The sequence below is a fragment of the Vipera ursinii genome (genome assembly GCF_947247035.1).
Source record: "Vipera ursinii genome assembly, chromosome: 1".
Lineage (NCBI taxonomy): Eukaryota > Metazoa > Chordata > Lepidosauria > Squamata > Viperidae > Vipera > Vipera ursinii.
The window spans coordinates 133,760,565-133,783,390 of NC_139512.1; the positions used below are offsets into that span (position 1 = coordinate 133,760,565).

General features: G+C 38.4%; 1 protein-coding gene across 4 annotated transcripts in view; it reads right to left on the reverse strand.

The window, feature by feature from the left end:
* The window catches only part of DPP10 (dipeptidyl peptidase like 10), a 382,740-nt gene extending 363,197 nt beyond the window's left edge, over positions 1-19,543 (reverse strand). For 3 of the 4 annotated variants that reach the window (XR_014493003.1, XM_083366996.1, XM_083366995.1), the window contains exon 1: positions 19,029-19,353. Coding sequence is in view for 2 of the 4 variants with exons in the window: in XM_083366996.1 (XP_083223122.1) it covers positions 19,029-19,343 (315 nt within the window). In the remaining 2 variants the exon portion in view is untranslated. Of the gene's footprint in view, positions 1-19,028; positions 19,354-19,532 lie in introns of those variants that run through there. The other variant, XM_083366998.1, reaches the window with a different exon arrangement.
* Positions 19,544-22,826: the final 3,283 nt, after the last annotated feature.

The window sequence follows — 22,826 nt, forward strand, 5'->3', positions numbered from 1 at the left end:
CCTAATAAAAATAACTTCCTGCTTTTTTCTAATCATCATTTCTTCCCTACAGCAATTTGAAAAGTAAAACAAAGTGAAACAGACCACTACTTCCTCCATGCAGGGAAAATTCCCTTGAGTCATACTTGGATATTCTATTTGCAAATAAAATCTTACTTACCTAGTTGAGATGGTGTAGATGGGGAGCAGGGAGGAGTTGGGGAGCCTTGACTGCAACTTGCCTGTGCAACATTTGCCTGCCGGGGTCTTTTGGCAAGCTCAACAGCAATTCCTATTGGCAGCCAATAGCATAGCTGACTCAGGAATTCTGGGAGTTGAAGTCCATGAGTCATAAAAGAGCAAAGTCTGCAATAGGCTTAAGCCAATAGCAGCACAGCTTGTGGAAAAGCTTTTTTTTTTTTTTGCAAAAAAAGGTGCCAGAACGCCGTTCTGAGCGTTCTATGAGAAAAAAAGCCCTGGATATCGCAGTTGTAGAGAACCGAAGCATACAGCTGATTGATATTGCTGTACCAGGAGATGCCAGAATCGAAAAAAAAAAAGAACTGGAAAAAATTCCAAAATACTGCGACCTGGCCATTGAAACTGTGCGATTATGGATGAAACATGTAATAGTGATACCCATTGTCATTGGGGCACTGGGAACTATGTCCAAAAACTTTGCAAAATACATCAATAAATTGCAGCTTCTTGCAATAACTGCAGCAAAGCTACAAAAAACTTCACTACTCAGAACATCTTACATTTTAAGGAGACACCTAGTTGATACCTAGGATGCTGGCAGCAACCCGTGTCAACCATTAGTGTCAGTCAATTTGAATGTTCAGTTTTCTGAGGTTCATGTTTAATGAATAAAAGATAATCATCATCATCATCATCATCATCATCATCTCCAAGACACTTGTTTAATAACAACCTTTTCTAGAAAAGTTGACTTTAAAACAGTACTGCGTATGCTAGTAAACCTCAGAACTGATTCCTCAAACATGCTACACACCGGCTGCTTTTGAATCAGATCTGGATAATTCAGTTACTAAAGTCCTCAACAGTCAATGGATATTGGGGCAATCCAAAAAGAGTCACATTAAATCCAAGTTCTTTGAGAAAATAACTTTCTATTTGATTCATTCCACTGCTCACTGAGACCATCTCAATTGTTGATCTTAATTGTTTAAGCAAAATTGTTCTTTATAGGTTTATTTATTTATTTATTTATACCCCAGATTTAATTTAGCTTTTACCTTTTACTGCAAACTGGAGCTTAGGCCTAATCAACAGATAGATAGACTGCCTTCTAGAGCATCTGCAAAAGGCAAAGAGGTAAAGAAAGAAAAACAGTGACTTAAAAGCACTGACCAAAATTATGCATTGTGATGGGAAGGCTAAAATAGAGGAAAATCTTAACACAATAGTTTACTCAAGGGACTGAACAGAAGCTGAACCACCAAAAGTGCAGTTAAGGCTTAAGTACAAAGGGAACAGCAGAGGGGGGAAAAAGCAGAATACCATACAAGAAAGGAATTTCAAAGAAGAAGTAGCAGCTTTCTAAGCAAAATTGAGAACAACTAGACTCATTCAAAAAGTGAGCTGCATTGTCATAACATTACGTGATTGTGCTGACAATAACCTATAAAACCATCCAACTATTATTATATTTTCTACCTGCCCTTGCAACTCAGGATTAAGAGTTTGTGTCACAAATTTGCATCTTAAAAATAGATTTGAAAAGTGACTTGAGATTTACATAAAGTCATTCACATTTAGTACTTTCAAGTTTTGTCTTGCTTAGTCATTAGTACAGCAACATGAATTAAGCTAATTTTTGACAGGAGCAAATCCAGTAGCACTCCTGTTGTTTACATTTGACCATTCTCTCTTTGTATTATAGAGGTTGGTTAAAGTGGCTGCACAAACATAGAATGAAATAGTGTTTGGAAAATGATGCTTTGAGAAGACATTTTATTTGTTGACTGCCGCAGTGTCGGAAAAATGGATTTTCACGAGTATCCGTTTAGTCAAGGAATCAAACACAAAAATGAAGTGATAACAAAGATGCTAATATCAGAGTCATGGGCTATTATATTAGGGGTAGGAATTCTGAGATGCAGACCAAGATTTCTAAGAGGTTACAAGATGGGTTTTATATAGCAGCATCACAAGGCAAAACTAGCAGAAAGGCCACTGATTCTTTTGCTGATCCTCCAGATAATTCTCAGTTGCTTTTCCTTTAGGTTCCCAGGGCCAAAGGCCCATCATGCCATTAGAATAAATAGAAGGATGGCAGCTACCATGGTCTATTCACTTGATTTCTCTGCAGGAACAAGTGGAATCCAAAGGATAACTAATTTCCATTTAGAAACAGAAGTCTAAAAAGATTCTAAATCTTTTTTGGCCAATATTTTTAAACAGTTTCCAGAGACTTGGATTTCTGATGCCTTTTGGCTGGTAAAGCTGAAATCCCCATTTTATCTCTCTTTTGCCTTTAGGAAATGGTGGGAAATTGGTTTCTAAAGACTGGTTTAGAATTATCATTTTTTTATGAATTTCTGAATTGGAAAAGCTTTCAGTCTTCAGAGTTAACTCTGGACAAATGTTACATAAGCAGTTTAAAGGTTTCCTCTCCTTCTTTCTCAACTTTTTTCCATTGCATGTATTTATAAACCATTGTTGGTATCATCTTGGATGCATTGTTGCTGCATTTTGATTTTTCCCACAATGGCCAATCAGATTTCACTGAGCAGCCTTGAAGAATGAGATGAGCATGATAATACAGTTCTCATCAAAAGGTACAAAGAGGTTCATTGTCTTTTAAAGGGTGATATTTTTTTTATCACTGCACATTTTATTTCTAAACAGAGACAATTTGCTTGTAATTAACCAGTGCTCCTTTAACAAATCTAATCCTTTCATGAGTGGCTGATATCTTATTTCATGGAAAATCAACAGGGTAACTGCCTCTTCAATTGTTAATGAATTAGTATGATGTAGTGTTTCAAGTGTCTTATTACAATTAGGATGACACATATATAATACCTGCCTGATTACAGAAAATCACTTTATGCCCATCCCCATCTCCTGACCAACCTGCTTAATAATAATAATAATAATAATAATAATAATAATAATAATAATAATAAGAAGAAGAAGAAGAAGAAGAAGAAGAAGAAGAAGAAGAAGAAGAAGTTGGAAGGGACCTTGGAGGTCATCTAGTCCAACCCCCTGCTAAGGCAGGAAACCCTATACCATTTCAGACAAATGGCTGTCCAGTCTCTTCTTAAAAAATTCCAGTGTTGGAGCATTCACCGCTTCTGGAGGCAGGTTGTTCCACTGGTTAGTTGTTCTAACTGTCAGGAAGTTTCTCCTTAGTTCTAGGTTGCTTCTCTCCTTGACTAGTTTCCATCCGTTCTTTCTTGTCCTGCTTTCAGGTGCTTTGGAGAATAGCTTGGCTCCCTCTTCTTTGTGGCAGCCCCTGAGATATTGGAACACTGCTATCATGTCACCCCTCACCCCTCCGTTTATAATGGAGTGGGAAGGGATCTTGGAGGTCTTCTATTCCAACCCCCTGCTCAAGCAGGAGACCCTATATTAGTTCAGACAAATGACTGTCCAATCTCTTCTTAAAACCTCCAATGATAGAGCACCCACAACATCTGAAACAAAAGGTGTGTCTCGCTGCTTAGGTTAGGCCAATGTTTCCCAGTCTCAACAACTTCAAGATGTGTGGACTTCTACTCCCGATATTCCTCAGCATAGCTTATTGGAAGATATATTTACTTACTATCCAGTTTCACTAATTGACAATGTCCCAGCACTATGAGAAAAATCTTCCTTGACTTCATGCATAATTTTACTAAACTCTGGCATTCTTATTCTTTCTAAACAGCAACTTTCAGGGAATTATTGTTTCAGATGGAAAACAGAGTGAGAGGTGGAGAAGCTAATGGGAGGCCCATAAAACTCATAATGCTCATACATAACACAGTACATATTAGCATGCAGACAAGCATATCTGCAGCCTTTGCCAACCTAGTACCCTGGAGAAGGGAGGAGCCACCATAGTATGATTTGCACATACTTTTATAAAAGATAGGAATTGTAGTTTAATGCATCCGGATAGCAACAGGATGGAAAAAGCTGTGTCGCATATTTCTAACCTTACTTACCTTTCCAGTAATGTACAGTACCAAAAGGAAATTGATTTTGTTTATTTGCTTGCTTAGACACAGATACCAACAAAAAAAACCCTATAGAATATATTGCTTTGTGATGAGATTCTATAAGCTATTCTACTCTTCTTTGTTCCAATAGCTCTCTCTTTTTTTTAAAAAAAGGGGGGTGGAAATGTGTATTTATCTTCTCTGGTGTTTCATTCTTTCTATATATAGCAAATCCTTAAAAAAGCCCCTTTGGTGCATTGTTTGAGACAATGTTAATGAAATTATAGGCTGGTTCTGATAAAGCTATTAACATACATTCTTACAACCAATACTATCAGTCCTTGGGCTGCCTCAAAATGCGGGTTCCAAAGAAGGATTCAAAATGTGATTACTGTCAGTATAATGCTGCCAGATTTGTTAATGAGATGATAATCCTCCCCCCTTCCTCCCCATCTCTCCTACTAGGCTACATTGTCTGGCAAACAGTACATTGGAATGATTAGAATAATCATTGGAAGATTTAAATAATCTTCAATCTATTGTGCAGTGAGTTAGGTTTATAGAAATATACCTACCATACTAATCTAGAGTCTGAGCTATATTCCCAGTCATATGATGTCACATGTGCCCATTTTTTTTCCTTCGGATTATGTTTTAAATCAAGGGAGGAATCATTAAAGGAAAGGAGTGGAAGAAATAAAAAATCTTCAGAAAATGTAACATGCTATTGGTATTTAATGTGCTCTGCAGAAATTTAAATTGTGTACTTAATTTTTTTCCAGAAACACAAACTTGAATTTGAATTATTTTAGGAATAAGCATAACTGGACCTAAGTAAACCTGGATTGTATTATAAAGAATGAAATTTTCTGACTGAAAATTAAATTTCTACAGCAAACTAAGATTTATGTTCCCTGACATAGCAATAGTTAGCATGCAGACTTACACACACACAGACACACACACACACAGACACACAGACACACACAGACACACACACACACACACACCAGAGCATACTGAAGGTCACTTCTCCACAATGTTATATCATATTGTTAAATAACTAATGCATATATGCTTCTCTCTCAAAATATTATAATCAACAGGCCAGTTCAAGCATTTGGATCTTTCCCAGGCAACTGGCTCTATCCCAGAATTAGACAATGAAAGGTGACCCATTAGTGAAACGACTACTTACTCATATCGTGCAAGCAAAGTCATATAAAGCAATTTCTTCAACTTGGTGCTCCCGAAATGTATTTAAATTATGTTGATGTCACATGAATCTTTCTGGGTGCTGTAATCCCAACATATTTAAACTGGCGGCTTTTATAAGAAACCTATACACATGGCAATTTCAAGAGAGAGTTCTGTTGTGGTAGACTTGTGGTACACAACTCCAAGAGCCAGAAGGACTGAAAGCACTAGCAATGCCTTTCAAGAAGGGAATCTCTGCTAAAGAAGAACCAAATTTATTTACACAAATGAAACGAAACAGATCCAAAACAGAGCAAAACAAATACTAACCACAACTAAATCAGAAGCTGTTCAAACGGTTGCCTTCAGCAACCAGCACCTCCCACACATTCCCCTTTTAAACACAGTTTCAAGGCGTGGCTTCTCTTTGCCTCCTCCCGAGGTGCCTCATTGCCTTCCTTTGTTCACTCCTGCTTGTCTGCCTCTGGTTCGAGCATCCTTGAACAAAGCCAGCTGTGAATCATCTTTGTCCAAGCTTTCAGGCTCACACAGTTGGGTCTGAGGAGGAACAAGATGGGAGGGGCCTGGCTGAGAGCTCTGAGATGCCTCAGAACTTTCCTCTGCAGGCTTTCCAATCCCTTCCTCCTCCTCCTCCTCCTCCTCCTCCTCCTCCTCCTCTTCCTCCTCCTCAGAATTGTCCGATTCAGCTGCCGTACCCACAGGCTGACACTGAGTCACAACAGTAGGCCTCTCGGGTGCAGCTGGACCTCTCCCAGCAGGCACGTTTGCCGTAGGCCACTGCCCTTGTTGGTGTTTTCCTCCTGATTTCTTGAGTCTTTTCTTCTCTTCCCTTCTCCATACTCTTTTCTTTTTCAATGACCTATTTTTCCTTCTCGACCTCTCCTCCTACCGTTTTGTCTTAATTTACTGGCAACTTTTCTCTCTGTGATGTGAACATGCTTCCTCTGTTGCCGCCAGATGTTGTGAAATTGTTTATTTATTAGATTTTTTATCCTACCTTTATTACTTTGTAAGTAACTCAAGGCAGCAAACATACTGTACCTAATACTCCTTATTCCTCCTATCCAAATGCACTTTCTTCTTCATATTTTCCCCATATAAGCAACCTTGTGAGGTGGACTGGGTTGAGAGAGAGAGAGAGTGATTCATCCAAAGCCACCCAGCCAGTTTTCATGCCTAAGGTGGGACTAGAGCTTACCATTTACTGGTTTTTAGGCTGGCACCTTAACCACTACATCAAACTGATTCTTCTTACATTATACACATCCAAGGCAGTTATCTAGCAATCATACAAAACTGCTGCTTTTCCTGTGGTTAGAAGAGCAGGGACCTTTTTAGACATTTTGCAACTGCTTCTGGAAATGCACCCCAAATGATGCTACCTCTCTCCCCCATATCTAATACCCAGCACTTTTAAAAATCTTGCCACACATACATACTAAAGTACTTGCCTTTCTTTAAACTAGATCTCCACTCCATTTCTGTCCCCTGAACTAGCCAACTTGCTCTCAATGCATGAGCTGGTTTGTTCAAGTATCTGTACAAGGTAATCATGAGCTTATAAACAGAAGTTATTTAAGAAGAGTTACTTATTGTGTTCCTTCTTATAACTCACAGCAGCAACACTTTAAAGCACTCCTGGAGGTAAAGCCTAGGAAGCTTTAATGAAAAGAACAGAGGGAATGGACCGCATTGGTATGACCACACAGCCATCAGCTAGCTGCAGGTAGCAATCAAGAGAGATGAGAACAAATTGCTATAAACTTCTCACAAAACAAAGTAGAATAGGTACCTGGGGAAGCATCATTTCAAATTTAATTTTCTTGTGCTACATAGTTTTTCAAGCTGTTCTTTCAGAAGGTAGGATTTTGACAGTATTGCAACCTATAGAGGTTAAACTGTGTCACTGCCCAGTAATATTTATGGAGAGACACCTACAGACACATAACCCTTATGCTTTTTCATCAAACATTTATTTCTAAGAAGAAAGCTGATAAAATTATAGGTATCTGAGTATCTTTAATTCAAAGCCTTTTCTATTTCTTTATTGTTCCTGGCCAAATTTCAAATAATTGAAATGTTGAGTTGCCAATTAAACTAGAGACTCATGGATTCCTGGATTTATTCCTTCCATTCTAGTTACCCTATTTTCTATATATCCTATTCCACTAGGAATGACAAAGTGGAAGACAAAAAGATTATGTTTTAGTCACTCCAAATCAGCATACTGTTAAGAAGCATACTGTTTTAAAGTAATTTGTTTGGTTAACCAAAATTCTAAAGCATAATAAATTGTATAAAATATGCTTCAGAGTTATTATATCCTTTTTGAGACGGTTATAGAACAGATGTGGGCAACATCATGGCACACAAGTAGCCACCAGAACCCCACAAAATCAACCTAAAAATAGTTGTATGAATTTTTAAGCTTTAAAGTAAACACAAAGTGGTTTTATTAAGGGCTTATTAAAAGAACATAATGCTTAACTTATTATGATGAAGGAGAAGGAGGCAGTAGGAGACAGAAGGGAGGGAGAGAGGGAGGGAGGAAGGAAGGAAGGAAGGAAGGAAAGAAGGAAGGAAGGAAGGAAGGAAGGAAGGAAGGAAGGAAGGAAGGAAGGAAGGAAGGAAGGAAGGAAGGAATTCCATATCTCTACAATAAATTTGTTGTGCTACTCCCAGGCTCTTCACTCCCATTAACAGGACACTTCCTCTAACTCCATATGGTGTCCTTGATGCTTTTTTACATATATTTATAATTGACTTCCCCCAAATTTAAGTAGTTTTCCGTGCCCCTGGATCTTTTTTTTCATGACATGCAAGGACTGACAATGTAAAACTGCATCATTTGGAAGAACTGCTGCCCCAAGGAAAAAGCTCCATGCTGGGTCTTCAGCAATATTCCCCTGGCTTTGTGCCTTATCAGAACCATGTCTTTGTTTGAGATTCAGATCCCAGGAGATGCAATAGATGTAGTTCACTTCAAACACGGTTGCCTTGAAACAGCTAAATATACACTGGGAGCTAAGAATGGCAGGTAGATATTAAGACAAACTTCTGTTTTTTTGTCAAGCTGTGGATTTGACCGATCCATGCCATTTGGAATGGGGTGTCTGTGCAGGTAGGCTGTGGTGCTCTGCTGCTCCCCAATAATCAGACTACAGCATCTCCTTTTGTAGTCCCACTGCACCCTCCTGTTGTGAGGAACTGATCTGATCTATTGCCATCAGGAATTTTACTCAGGTAAATCCTCTCTGCCACACATTTACAACTGGCAAGCCTCTTCCTTCAGTAATTTGACCTAGCAGTGAGGCATGTGCTTTCCTTTTGCAAAAGAAATGTCACTGGTTCATTGAGAATTCTAAATGTTTATCATATAAAGTGAGGTTAGAGACCTAGCAGAAAACTGACAAGAAAAAAAATGGAAAAGGATTAAAGAACTGTGTTCTGAAGAAGTTGATCATAGTCGCTTTCAACTCAAGGATCAGCTGCTCCTGCAGCCTCCAAATCTCTGCCTTACACTCACCCCAGAGCACTTTTTAAAAATATATTTATTATTATAGTGATACCACACTTTTATGCTATAATGTACATAGTACTCTTGCCTCCAATTTTCTCCACAACAACCATCACCCAATGAAATAGGTTGATCTGAGAATGACTGACCCAAAGTCAGCTAACCAACTTTTATGACTAAGGCAGGGTTAAATATACTCTTCTCGCAGGTCTAGTTTAGCACCTCAATTGCCACCCCAATCTGGCTCTCTTTTCTTAGACCCTGAATTTCAATCCATGAAATAAAGCAGAACTTATAGTACAATTAGCTTCAGGATCCTAACTTCCAGGTTCTGAGGAAACGTTTTCTCCTTATCTTACTTCAAATCTTGCCTTGCTTCCTCTCGACAATACAACTCAAACCGCAAGAGACAAAAAAAAGGAAATAAAAGAAAAAGAAATGAAATGGAGGCAATCTTGTCCAGAAAAAAAACCCTTAAAAATAAAATCCTATCCTAATTGGCTCTTTACTGTTTGATTTTGTTTGGCTTCTGTTGTCCCTTAAATCCATTAAATGTTTGGGGGGGGGGAAAGAGACTAACTTTGCTTTAACTCTTTCCATTTCTGTTCCACTTTTTAAAGTGCATTTTTTAAAAAAAATATTCATTGCACTTACTCTGACTTCAGCTTTGTGTCACTGTATTAGATCCTCCATTCAGCAATTCTGGAAATAATTCAGAGGCTCCCCAGCTTTACCTGTGTCCTATTCTAGAAACCTAAATATTTTGTGTCCTATTCATTATGAAAAAAAATCTACAATTGATTCTAGATTCTTTATAGTTCTACACACTTAGTTACAATTTACAGTACATCTTGATCACAAGAAAAGGATTGGTTCAGAGTATAAAAAATCAGGAAGATACAGTATAGCAGTCTGAGACAGCACTGCTCTTTTATTCCATCAAAGCTCTTCAAAAAAGTCTGCTAAAATGGAAATGGACTAACAACAACAAAGCAGCAGCAGCAATAACAATAATACAAAGAGTGCAGCAAAGTGTAATGAGGGTAAAAGCAAATTTTAACCAAAGAATATGGGGAAGAATACTGTAACAAAAGCACTGTGATTGGATAGCCTTTGTTGAACAGTCCTCTCTGATTTCAAGATATGGCTGTCAGTTTTGAATTCCTCTTCTGTTTCCCACACCTCATGCTGATATTTCCCATACTTAGAAATGGGAAGGGAAAAAACGTTAGAGGCGGCCTTCGTTTCTGATAAAGGACCGTGAAGCTTCAGAGGGCTTCAGATCTGACTCTGAATAGTTTGAAAACCTTATCATTCATCTTTAGAAAGCAACAGAAACCTTCCAGGATAAACTATTTCAATTTGGACTATAAAATTCAGTCAAATTTAATATATGGCCTTGCTGTAAGATGTGCTTTATATACAGTACTTAGTCTGGTAAACCATTTCTTAAAAAAAAAAAGAAAGAAAGCAAAGAAAACTCATACTGGCTAAGGCTAAAACACAATTTTATACCAACAACACTTTTGATTTTTTTTTTTAAGAAGTACAAAGTTGGCTCTTTTGAACCAAATAATAGATTAGACCCTGTAATCCAAACACAAATAAACAAAGCTATTTATCAACCAGCCCCCTTGGATGTCATTAGTGGGCAACTAGCATGCCAATAGCCTACAACAACCCATCAGCTCCCTGGGATCCTGACAGTTAACAGATGAATTCCTTCCGAATTGTATTAAATAAATTAATAATCTTCACATCATCATTAAAGCAGGAAATCCATCTTCTACAACTGCTGGTGCCACTTTGCCGGCTTTTCTCTGCTCTCCCATTCAAGGCAATGAAAATGTGATTGGTGTGTAGTGATGTGCATGAGAAACAGGCAAGCAAATGGGGTAAGGTGGGGGCTGGAGGGACATTCTCTTTTTAATTAGAACATCTGCTCCAACACAGATAGCCGAGATAGTCCCATCACGAGACAAAAATGGACATGGACCAATTGGTTAAAGCTCCTTATCCAAAATAGGTTCATCGCTTCCCTGCCTATATGACATTTATTTAGTCAATAAAAAGCAAAATTGCCAGAGAGAATTAGGTAGTTAATATCACTTCCAGCATGGCCCTGAAAATAAATGAAAAACAAACAAGCTGCTAATAAGTAAAATTAATAGAACAGCAACAGAGCCATAGCCTTGGCGTACCTACACATGGGCATATTAATCATGTTATCCCCTTCAGAGATCAGTAGCTTTATGAAAAGTACAGAAGGGATTTAAGAAATAGTGAAGAAATTAAATGCATGCATCAATGGGAAAAGAAAGATAAGTTTAAATCAACACCTTGATGATACTTTTTTATCCTAGAAACCAGTCTTTTTTAATTGAAAACTAGTCTAATTTCCAGCTCACCCATATTCCATTTCATAAAATGTGCTCTTTCACCTTCTTTCCTCTCTGTTGTTCAGGAACTTCTACACTCTAACCATGATTTTCTCATTTTTGCCTTTTGGTCCATTCAGTCTTCCTTCATATATAGCTTTATAAATTTGAACCTTATTCCTTCTCTCTATATCACAGGTCTCCAACCTTTTGGGCACCAGGGACTGGTTACATGGAGAGAGATTTTTCTGTGGACCAGAGGAGGCGTGATTTTGTGTGCTGCCTGCATCCTGTTTGGCTTTCCTTGTTTGTGCGGACCAGTTGCTGGCATGCCGTGGCCCGGTACTTGTCCACGGATCGGGGGTTGGGGACCCCTGCTCTATATGACTGAACCATCCCAACATACCCCTTATGTATGGTCATTTGTATTTGTATGCAATCAACATTCTCTCATCTTCCATTTATTCTTATTTCATTTTTACATTACTCTTCCTTCTAAAGACATTCATAGCACTGTATTCAAAAAAGGAAGAAAAGGAGAGAGAGAAAATACCTAGAACCATATATAATCACATGGGACAATAAAACAATTGTTGTTACAAGTTAATTGAGTAAATAGTTCGAATAGAATAGAGCTGGAAGGGACCTTGGAGGTCTACTAGTCCAGCCCCCTTCTCAAGCAGGAGAAACTATACCATCTCAGACAAGTGACTGTCTAGCCTCTCCTTAATAAATACTTTGTGAAAAGTATGGCTTGGTTATGGAATAATTATTACCTTGAGAATACTTTGGAAATAAGTCTTCACTTCTCTTTTTGAAAGCTGGCTATTTTTGGACCTGATCATACTTCCTTTGGGAGAGGATTTCCCTATCTAAGGCTCTTGTCACCCAGAATGCCCTATTCCAGATCACCATCCTATGAGCCAGACCCACCTAAAGACTGTCCCAGTTCATGCAAGTTAATATAAGATTGGATGGTATTAGAGAAGGAAGCTTATAAGTACTTGGGTGATAATTCTTGATATAGCAGCAAACTTTCTACACTCATTGCTGATGCCTTGTAGGACCAATTCCAGTTTAATATGAGGTGAATATTGTTATTTTCTCTGAAATATGGAAAAGAGATGAAATAGAAATTTTATGAAATAAATGAATCATAGTTGCCCAAAATCTTCCACACTTCAAGAGTAAAATAGAATAAGGGGTATTATCCAACAGACTACAAAAATTGCTCTAATCAGAAATGATATTGAAGCCATATTTTCTGTTTTTATACTTCCTTATGCATCTTAGAAGGAGGCAAAGCAAATTTTGGTTTCACATTTAGATTGAAGAATTCTAATTTTAACAAATTTATTCCCTCTGAGGCATTCTTTAAAGTTTCAGGACATTATTTGTCTTCTTAAGCCTGTAATGTTACAACTGTTGTATGTTCCCAAATAAGTTTGGATCTTTTGGTGTTAGCTGGGATTCAAGAATATGAAATCCTCATTCAGATGTAAATGTGTTATGGTCAAACATAACATTTCGGAGTTATAGTTAAATATGAAGCTCAGCAGCTATAGTCAAGTTCTAAATTTCATGCTTGAGTCTTTTGTGGAGACAATTTTGAAGAGAGAGTCCCATGGGAAATTATTTCTTCCCTGATGTCACATCAGGATAAATCCTGACCCATGGGAAAATGCATCCATGTTAGTTTCTCCTCACCTTCTTCCTTCTGAAATCCTTCCAAATAGTTAGAAAGGTTCAGTATTTCCTTCCATAATCATTCTCTTTTTATGCTAAGATTAACTACTTTTTTTCAGGTTGTCTTCTTTAAGATGTGCTTGCTAAGGCAGCCTGTGCCAATTAGGCAAAATATGATTCTGTCAATTCATTTCAGAAAACCTAAGCAGTCTTCAAATCGAATCAGATCAATCTAGATTTCCAAATGAATTTTGGAAAAGCTGTTTGACGTGCCTTTGAATTGGCTCTTCAGATTTTTTGCATAGCCCTATCATTGACTCTTATTATAATCTACAAGGTCTCTATGGAATTATGTCTCATTTAACAAAATATTTAAATGCCAGTGGAGACATGTAAACATTATTTCAAATGAGAACCAAACCATGATAGATAGAACCACACACTGATGCTTGGAACAGATGATTTTCCTAATTTAATTTCACTCAGTCTGTGTCTTGAATATTATTTTTGAGACAAATAGTCCCTGGCTTTGCTGAGTCCATAGAATTGCTTTGAGGATCATAAATTATTAGTGCAAGGTAATGACACAAAGTGCAGTTTGTATTCTTAACAACCCAACACAATATTGGAAAGAAATTATTTGAAGGGAATTGGAAGGATCTGTCTTTCTGAGAGCAAGTGAGACAGAGAGACAGAGAACAAGACCCATTTGGTGTAGGGGGAGAAGCCAGTGAAAGATAGAAAATACGTTGGATTTCCTTTTCAGCAGAGGGGGGAAAAACTCTAGAAAAAAAATTACCCAGCTATATTCCTGAGGCAGCATCAAAGTACAATATGCCAATGACTGCTCCATTCTAAACCCCCTCCCTTATAGTCAAATGACCCACAGTACATGCCTAGTATACCAGGCCCTTGATTCCCTGGTGTGCAGATACACAGAAATACTGAGCAAAAGAGACACATACAATACACACACACACACACACACACACACACACACACACAGAGAGAGAGAGAGAGAGAGAGAGAGAGAGAGAGAGAGAGAGAGAGAGAGAGTGAGTATTAATATGCTACACAGAAGAAAATGCATTTTATGACAACTGCAGGGAACATGATAGAAAGAATTTCAAAACGCTGCTTGGTATTTTTCCCCCTATTTTTGTCTGCATATATACTAAATGTGTTAGAAATTTTTTTTTGTCCCCTTGTCAAGAAATGTGTTAAAGACTTGTATAACATAAATGGTTCAGCTGCTTATAACCTATGCTCTGTAATACAATGTAAAGCATGCTTCTGAGTTCCCATTTCTTCCATTTCAAAAATAATTATAGGCATGTTTAATTAATCCAATTTAAAAATTTTAAAGTGTAAAGCAATTATGAATACTATAGACCATACAGTTTAAAGAATGAGTATTTTTAATGTTCTTGACTGATTTGTTCAACATTTTTCTGAAATGATTGTTCTCAAACATTTCTAAAAAGTTGTAGAAAGTTTTTAAGGTTTTAAAGATTTCATAAAATTATCATGTACTTTTGTCAATGTATTCCATCTCATTTTTCTGCAAGGAAGTTACAAATATGAAAGAATGGCAGTCTGAAATATGCTTTGTGTTATTCTTTTATTAATTGTTGGAGAATTAATTAATCTTAATTAATCCCAATTAAGCAGAAAAAATGAATAACTAAAGACTACTTGAAGTTTTTATTTATTTTATTTATTTTATTTTAATCCCATTTATATCCCGCCCTTCTCCGAAGACTCAGGGCGGCTTACAATTTAAGCACAAACCAATGTGCTTAGCAAGTTGCTTTAATCCCTGAATTTTTATTCTCAGGAAGATAAAATTTACGTGCAAAAATACACTTTTTATCAAGTGTTTTATCAAGTTATATATGTCATTGACCCATTGACATCCCATTTTGTATACTTTATTCGGAACAAACAGCAGTTGTTAAACTTAATAATTGTTACTAGCTGATTAGCAAAAGACAGCTTCACTCTTTAAACCCATTGATTAAAAATTCATTTTTCAAGGAAAAGGAATTCAAGGAATAGGAGAAATGGAAGAAGTAAAATCTTAGCAAAATCTAAGATGTCCTAGTACATAAGACACAAAGTTTAATATTGCTCCCGCACTACAGAATAAGGGTGAAAGTAGATCCAAACAAGTTGAAATCTTGATTGAAGGGTTAGAAAACATGTTCAATAAATCTAATCTAACTGAAGCAAGGTTTCTGTTTCATTATTTGCCTTTTGGCTATGGCTGTTAAATGGAATCCTTTGATAAGGATGTGTGAAAAATGTTAATTCTGTGGCAAAGTTAGGTTTTGAATATAAATTCTTTATAGCAAACTCAATGGAGAGATCCACCCATACAGTTTTCCTCAAACTGTGACATCTATCTCATTCCCAATTCACCTGGTACAGTGCCCTGCCTGTCATTTGTTTCCCATTTTCCCTCAACATGGCATTCTCCCCCACTTTTTTCCCTACTTTTAATTCAGCTATTCATGCAATCATAACTTCCATGTCCCGCAGAGCAAATATATATTTTAAGCCTATTAGCTCTTAACTGCTTGACAGAAATCAGAAGTACAAAATGTCTCTGATTTGGGCTGAGGAAGCAGAACTTCCTTTGAGTGCCACAGAGAACAATGCTGAAAGAGAATGAAAAACAATAAAGAAGCAAAGAAATCCAGTGATATTGAGGTCAGCAAAGGGTTAATTACATAGCACTACAGGAGAGAAACAGATTAGTGGGCAGGAAATGATTGATTTTTTTAAAGGCACTTCAAATGTGGAGAAATAGAGGAGCAGTAGTTTAATTGTGCACAGGCATACAATGATTACTGTACCTTCTGAATTGGGTTATTGCATAGTCACTGACAATTAATTGATTTTTTTTTAAAAAAAGTCAGCAATTTGGAAGTGTAATTGCAGGGATACAATGTGTGACTCTTCTAGCATTTCCTGTTTTGCAGTTACAAAAGCTTGTTTTGGTTGTTATGGATGGTCATGTATTAAATACAGTAGGTGTGGTGACCTGTGCTTTGTTCTTCGCTAGGTGAGCAAACAGTGGCTTTTCTGGGGGGGAAAAATATCACTATAGTGTCCCAAATAAAAGGGAAATCCATTTTAGATTTTACCTAGTCTTTTTTTAAAGAGTCATAGCAAACCTATGTGAACTAAACTTGCCAATGTTCAATGATAAATTTCAAAGGGCGGACATTTTAAATTTGATGAGAAGAATTTAGCGAAGGGCAAACAAAGAAGAATCACAAACACGATTTGGACTTTAAAAAAACCTGCAAGTGCTTTTTTAACATTTTTGTTAAAGCAGTTTTGATAGTTATTTTATCTGTTCTATCTGTCTCTCTGACATGAACCTGACAACAATTGGAAACCTTGAGGTCCTTTTGAAGGCAGAAGCAAGATGACCACAAAAAGATTGCTATGGCTTCCTCTGAGAAGAGTTAACTCTTTCCCAATGATAAAGAACCCAGATGCTAAGCTATAAAGTGATTTGTTTTTGTAGGCTAGTGCTAAGATAGAGCCAAATTGGGATGATTACTCAAACTATGTTTCAAACAAACAATGTGAACTATATCAGTGTAGGAGATGACCAGGCTGAGCCTGAGAGAGGGATCAAATACATCATCAATCTTGAGTCCCTTCCTGCTCACTAGAGATCTAAGTCCAGCTCACCTTGAATTCCGTTAACTCTTATCTATTGCCTATTTGCTTTGACCATTAGTAGTTCAGATTCTTGTAAAGAGCTTAAGCTTGACAATTAGCGTCCTCTAGTTCCCACCACAAACTATTGCACAAAGGTAACTTTCATCTGTGGGTAGGTTTTAATTATTGCATTTCACTGACCACTAAAAGTAAAAGGGACATTTAATAACATTTGTGTTGTTGGATAGGGGATAAGCGGGCCTTCAGACTCTGGAACTATAGAAGCTCTACATTAGGCTGCTGTTTTATACTGGTTACCATTATCAGGGTTCTTTTTGCCAGAAATGACAATGACACAGATCAGTGCTTCTTAGGGAAGAAATCGAACAATGAAAACCTGTGAAATAATGTTGCTTGGGGGTTGAAATAATGCTTTCTAAATTCTTACACATTTTGTGAGCTGTGAAGCAAAAGTGGTTAGCAGCAGAATGATAGCGAAACATTCATGCTAAAAGCTATGCTGAAAAATATTTATTTCATGTCTGAACTATGACAGATTTCAGTTTTTAAATTAGGGTTAAGGGGAGGAAAAACCCCAACACTGAAAACTGATCAATAGTTTCCATTCAATTTATGTGACTTCTATTATCTGGAAATTAACAGTATCCATGAAAACATTATGATTTCAGGTTCCCTACTGCGTATATAAAATGTAAAATTTCTTAAAGGCACTTTCTATTCACTGGTGCAATAGATTCTATTTCCATTCTCTAAAGGGCTGTATTGTAATAGATTCTTCTGGAAAGAAGGGTTTTATTCCATACTACAATAAACAATTAAAAATGGATACACTCAAACCTATTATTATTTTTTTATATTGAATTAGATCCCTTATAGATATAAATCGTTATAGATATAAATCACTCTGCATTTCACATTTCTGTCTTAGAATGGAATGTGGATTTGTCAAACCAATAACAAACCATTTCAAACTCTTTCTCTGTTTAATGGTGAGATTACAATTAAAAGTCCTGTTTGTGGGAAGGAGAGAAACTAAGAAATCAGTTTCAAAAGTTGGATAAGGTGTTTGTGGGCCATGATTTTATTATTCCACTCTGCTGTTTAAAAGATTAAAACATAAGGGGAATGTTAAAATCAATTATTTATGAAAACATTGGCAAAAGAGATAACATTTTTAGGAAAGTTCCATGTGAGGAGGGAGGGAAAGCCAGGTGTAACTCTGAAGGGACAGCCCAGAAACCTTTGGGAGAAAGTCTCTGATATCTGCAGGGACAGCTTCAAAAGAATCTCTCCTGCAGATCTTCATGGTCATACCGATTTATTATTATTATTTATTATTATTATTAATTTAATTTGTATACCGCCCTTCTCCCGAAGGACTCAGGGCGGTGAACAGGGCAATACATAATAAAAACAGGATACAAAAATTAAAAAGTAATTAAACAGCAATGCCCGTAAATAAATTAATACACATTAAAAGTTAAGACCGATTTATAAAACCCAACCCCATCCCATCAGGCCAGGCCGGATTGTTCAAAAAGGAAGGTTTTGAGATCGCGCCGGAAGGAGCGAAGGTCGGGGGCCGTCCGGAGCTCAACCGGCAAGCGGTTCCATAGGTCTGGCACGCCCACAGAGAACGCTCTCCCCCTGGGGGCCACCAATCGACATTCTTTGATCGGAGGCACCCTGAGGAGGCCCTCTCTGTGGGAGCGCACTGGACGGAGGGAAGTTGACGTTTACTACAAGGAAGTCAGCCTCTCAAATAGTTAGGTCCTTTAGTCTTTTATGACATTAAAGATAAGTTCCAACACGTTTGATTCTGTCTAACAAACAGGGCACAGTCAGCAGTTAACTTGTGCATGTTTTTCAATATAGCCTTCATGTGAACCCTGTATTGTGGCACGGGTTAGTAGCCTAGCTGTCACATTTTACCCTAGTTACATCCTCCAGACAGATCACATTGCAATTTTCATTAGCAACCATAGTGTGCATCTGTGTGGCCAAACCTGACAGGTTGGTATACGATTTTTATTTGGGGGAATATGCCCTTCATTCTAACTGCCACCTATGGATTCAGACTACAGACAAGGTATTATAAAATAGGCTGAATCCCAGTCCCCAGGTCCAGTTTCCCAATTCCCAGTTGTATTTTGAACAGGGTGGGATGAATTACAGCATGCTTAGAGCAGATGGCAGCACCTGTTGAGCCCCGCAGGCCTGACACTCAGTGGGGGGGTTGAGACTGGCTGGCACACCCCACCCGTGGGACCTCTCTGCTCTAGCTGCAGCCGCGTCACCTGACTTACCTGGAACGCAGGCCCAACACTCAGCAGGGGGGTCGCTGCCAGCTGACACACCCCGTCCACTGGACCTCACCGTTTCTGCTGCGGACGTGCCGCACATTGAGCCCAGACCGCCTGCACGCTCCCGGCTGCTCTGCGGTGCTGTGCCTGCGCCGGACTGCTTCGTGGGTTCCCGGCCTGTCCCTGGGAGCCGCGCCTGCGCTGACCCACCATGCACGGCCCCGGCTGGCTGAGGAGGGTGCACCTGCACAGGACTCTCATGCAGGCCCTCACCTGGTGCTGGAGGCCGCACCAACGCATCCGGCGCTGGAGGCCACGCCGGCACGGGGGTGCCTTGCCAGCAAGGAAGCAGGAGCACGGCTGCTGGCCCAGGCCTCCCATATAGCATGGCAGACGGAACCCGGACTGGCGGAACGGGCCAGTCTGACTGGGAATGCAGCAGTACCAGGGACTGTGGGGTGGTGGGGTTCCAGGGGCCTGGGGTCGTGAACGGAACGTCCTTAGGTGGGAGGTGGTTGCTGCGAATGGTAGTGATGGAGTGCGGGACCGCGGTGTAAGGGTTTGGTGGGCTATGTACCTGGCGGGAGGGGCATGCTATGCCTCAGGGAAAGGTAGGAGCCAAAGGGAGCATGAGGGGAGGGGTGGAGTGTATATAGGGGAAGAGGCGGAAGTTGGTTTGTTTGGGCGGGGTGTGGGTGTGTGCACCGGGCGGCTATAATAACAGCGTTGGATGCAGCGAGCAGCCAACACTGACTTTGCTCCTGCTTGGATTTGCTGTGTTCCTGCAATAAACACATTTCTTTTGTGGATCATCTCCCGTTCCTGTTGTGCATTCTTCCTGCTTTTCACAGACAGGATTTGACAGCACCTTTATGCTACCACATTACAGTAGTATATGATCCCCAGACAATCAATTAATCAATAAAGCAAGCCAACCTTAGTTGATTTCAAAAAAGCTAACAAGCTTGAATTGATCAGTACTTGTGTAAACAATCACCTAGAAATCTCAGGGCTGTAGGCTAGTTTAGAGAGTTGAAAAAATGTCCTTGAAAAAGAAAATTTTTGCTTCTGTACTAAAGCAAAAATAAAACATACTCCCCAAACCCATCAAGTAGTCCATCTCAAGTGAAGGGACTGTTTAATTTTTGATCTTTTCAAATTTCATCTGTTCGTATCTTAATTGATCAACATTTTCTTGGAATTGGATAGCAGGAGTAAGAGGGATGAGTCTGTCAATATACGAGGAGCATTAGGCAGGCAAACTGCTTCCATCCTCAGCCAGAAGCCAAAATCATGCCACCAAAATTCAGCCATTTTGCTGCTGTTAACCATTAGTGGTTTGGCCTAGATTTCTGAGGGTTTACATGACATAGGTGAATTAAAAATGCACATCCCAAGGTCTCCAAGAGTGTGAACTTCTCTAGATTTCTTTGCAAAATTTAGCACTGATTTCTTACCACACTCAGCAGTCTGGACTTACTAGAATATCTGCTTTATCTGGCAAAATATTTGAAGGTTTTTAGAGGCGTAGCCATCTGGCCCATAATATGAGAAGGCACATTGCTTTTCAGGTATAAAACCCTTCAGATTTCACGAGCACTGTGTATTTCTCACCACTAGCTGGCAATAATTCTGATTTTTTTAATATCATTATTTATTGCTTGAAGATTTACAACTAGGCAGAGGGTAGTACTGGATGTTTGCTCTGAGGTTTTCTCTTAACTGGAGCAAAAGAAATGTGATTTGTTCTTGTTTTTAGTCCAGGAAACTTCCTATCAAGAAAACTGGAGGGATTATATATTCAGAAAAGCCTTACTACCTTTTACACTTATTATTGTTACTTGCTCATTTTTGAAACATCTAGTTTTATGGAGCTTTTCTCATAAGGAAGAGATGCTTTTTCATGTCCTATTTGAAATACTTGTTTGGTCCTCAACAATAAAACTGTAAAATTCAATAAATAACAGAGCTGATATTAAAGTTTCAGTTGGAAAGGGATAGTGTAAATTGCGATAGTCCCTGACCTTTAAAACCCAATTAAGTTTCCTCTCCCTCTTTTCCACTAGCCCATGGCTTTTGATTACTCCCTTATTCCACACATACACATATCTTGTTTGCTGAAATAAACTAAAAAAACAGCAGTTGCATACTCTCTCAATCCAAGCTTTTAAACTAGAGATACTAACAGTCCTCCACTCATAGACACATACAGACAAAAGGTGTTGGGGTTGGGGGGAGTTTAAGGATGATTTAAGCTTGGAAGCAACTTCCAGAAGAGGCAGTAGGTCAATAACCAGTAATTAAGATTAAACATACTTGGGATAAACACATCTTTATCTTCTGACATAAAAAATAGATATAAATAAAATATAAAAACAATCATTAAAATAATAAATGAACAAATAAATAACAAACTCAAAGGGCAGACTCATTGGACCATTAGGTCTCTTTCTACTGTCAGTTTTCTGTTTCTGTGTTTCTTGAGACTATTTCAATTAACAATGCAACAAATTTATAATGCACTAGGAAGAAAATTCCCTAGCTACTTGGATTCGTTTTCTTTAACCCTCCTCCTATTATTGCCTGAATTTCCTCAAGATTATATATTGCAAAAATATCAAGAAAATCCACACAAGTTTGCATGGCTTGCCTGTCACTTTGTAGCATTGTCTTGACAGCATTGCACCCATGAAACAGCCATCCAACACCACAGACAGACATTTCATGACCTCAGACAGAACCATTCTCAGTGAAAACTACAATCATCCCAGTTAACTGAGGTGACTGAGTGCTGATTCAGGCACTGTTCACAGCCAGGTCAGTTTTCTTCAGGAGGATGACAAGAATGTTTTCTCAATTATTAATCAAATAATTGTCAAATGAACCCAATTTATCAGACTGACATCTGGATTGATTTTTTTTCTCTTACCAATTCAATCAAATATTATTATTTCTGGACAGGAATGTCTTTAATCTTAATCCTGGCCTAGGAAATTTCTTTCTGAGCCTAACCAGGGGTGGTGGTGGGGAGGCCTTTTTTCCATGCTCACTCCCTTGGGTGATACCACCTGTAATTTTGTCCCTGTGAACATTAAATAACTGTTTGTGAGCACCTACAACTATAATTAGGCTGTGACCGCCGAGTCCCACAAGATTATATGTTACCATAACCAAATGGCATTTTACTGAAAATGGAGGAGCTGGTAGCAGGTAACAACTGTTTTGGTGGCACTAATGATGAGGGTTTTAAACAAAGAAAACCTTGTTAATCTGTCATCTGAAAAGCTACTGAAGCAACACTTGTTTAATCTATTCTTCATGTTGTAGTGCCAGGAACAGGAGGCTTAGTAAGAATTATATAGCCTAGTAGCCTTCCAGAGCACTCATCATTGATTATGGTGACTGGAGCTGGGTGGATGCTACTTATCAGCATTTCAGGGTCCACAGGTTTCTATCTATCTATCTTCAAAGGCAAATATATTTGGGTCAGGGTTTTACAAATTTCTGTGGAATAATATCCATAATTATATTTTAAACCCCTCTGGAAAGAGATTACAGTTACTATTTACAGCTACCTTTTCTGCTCAGAGGAAGAAGAGAAGTTTAGAGAAATTATGACAAAACTTTTAAAATTCCATATAAGCCACCAAAGGCCATAACTGTTTGACTCACATATTAGGATTTGGTCTAAAATTCTGATTAAGCTAAGTCTGTAAATATATTTTCAGGATTCTCTCATGGCTCAAAGCATTTTTTTCCTGTGTTCTCATAACACAACATTCATTTCATCCCCCAAACCCTACCTGAAGTGACCTTAAGTTATTCTCAGCTGTTCTGGTGTTAAAATAGTGTTTCTCTCTTAACCCATTAC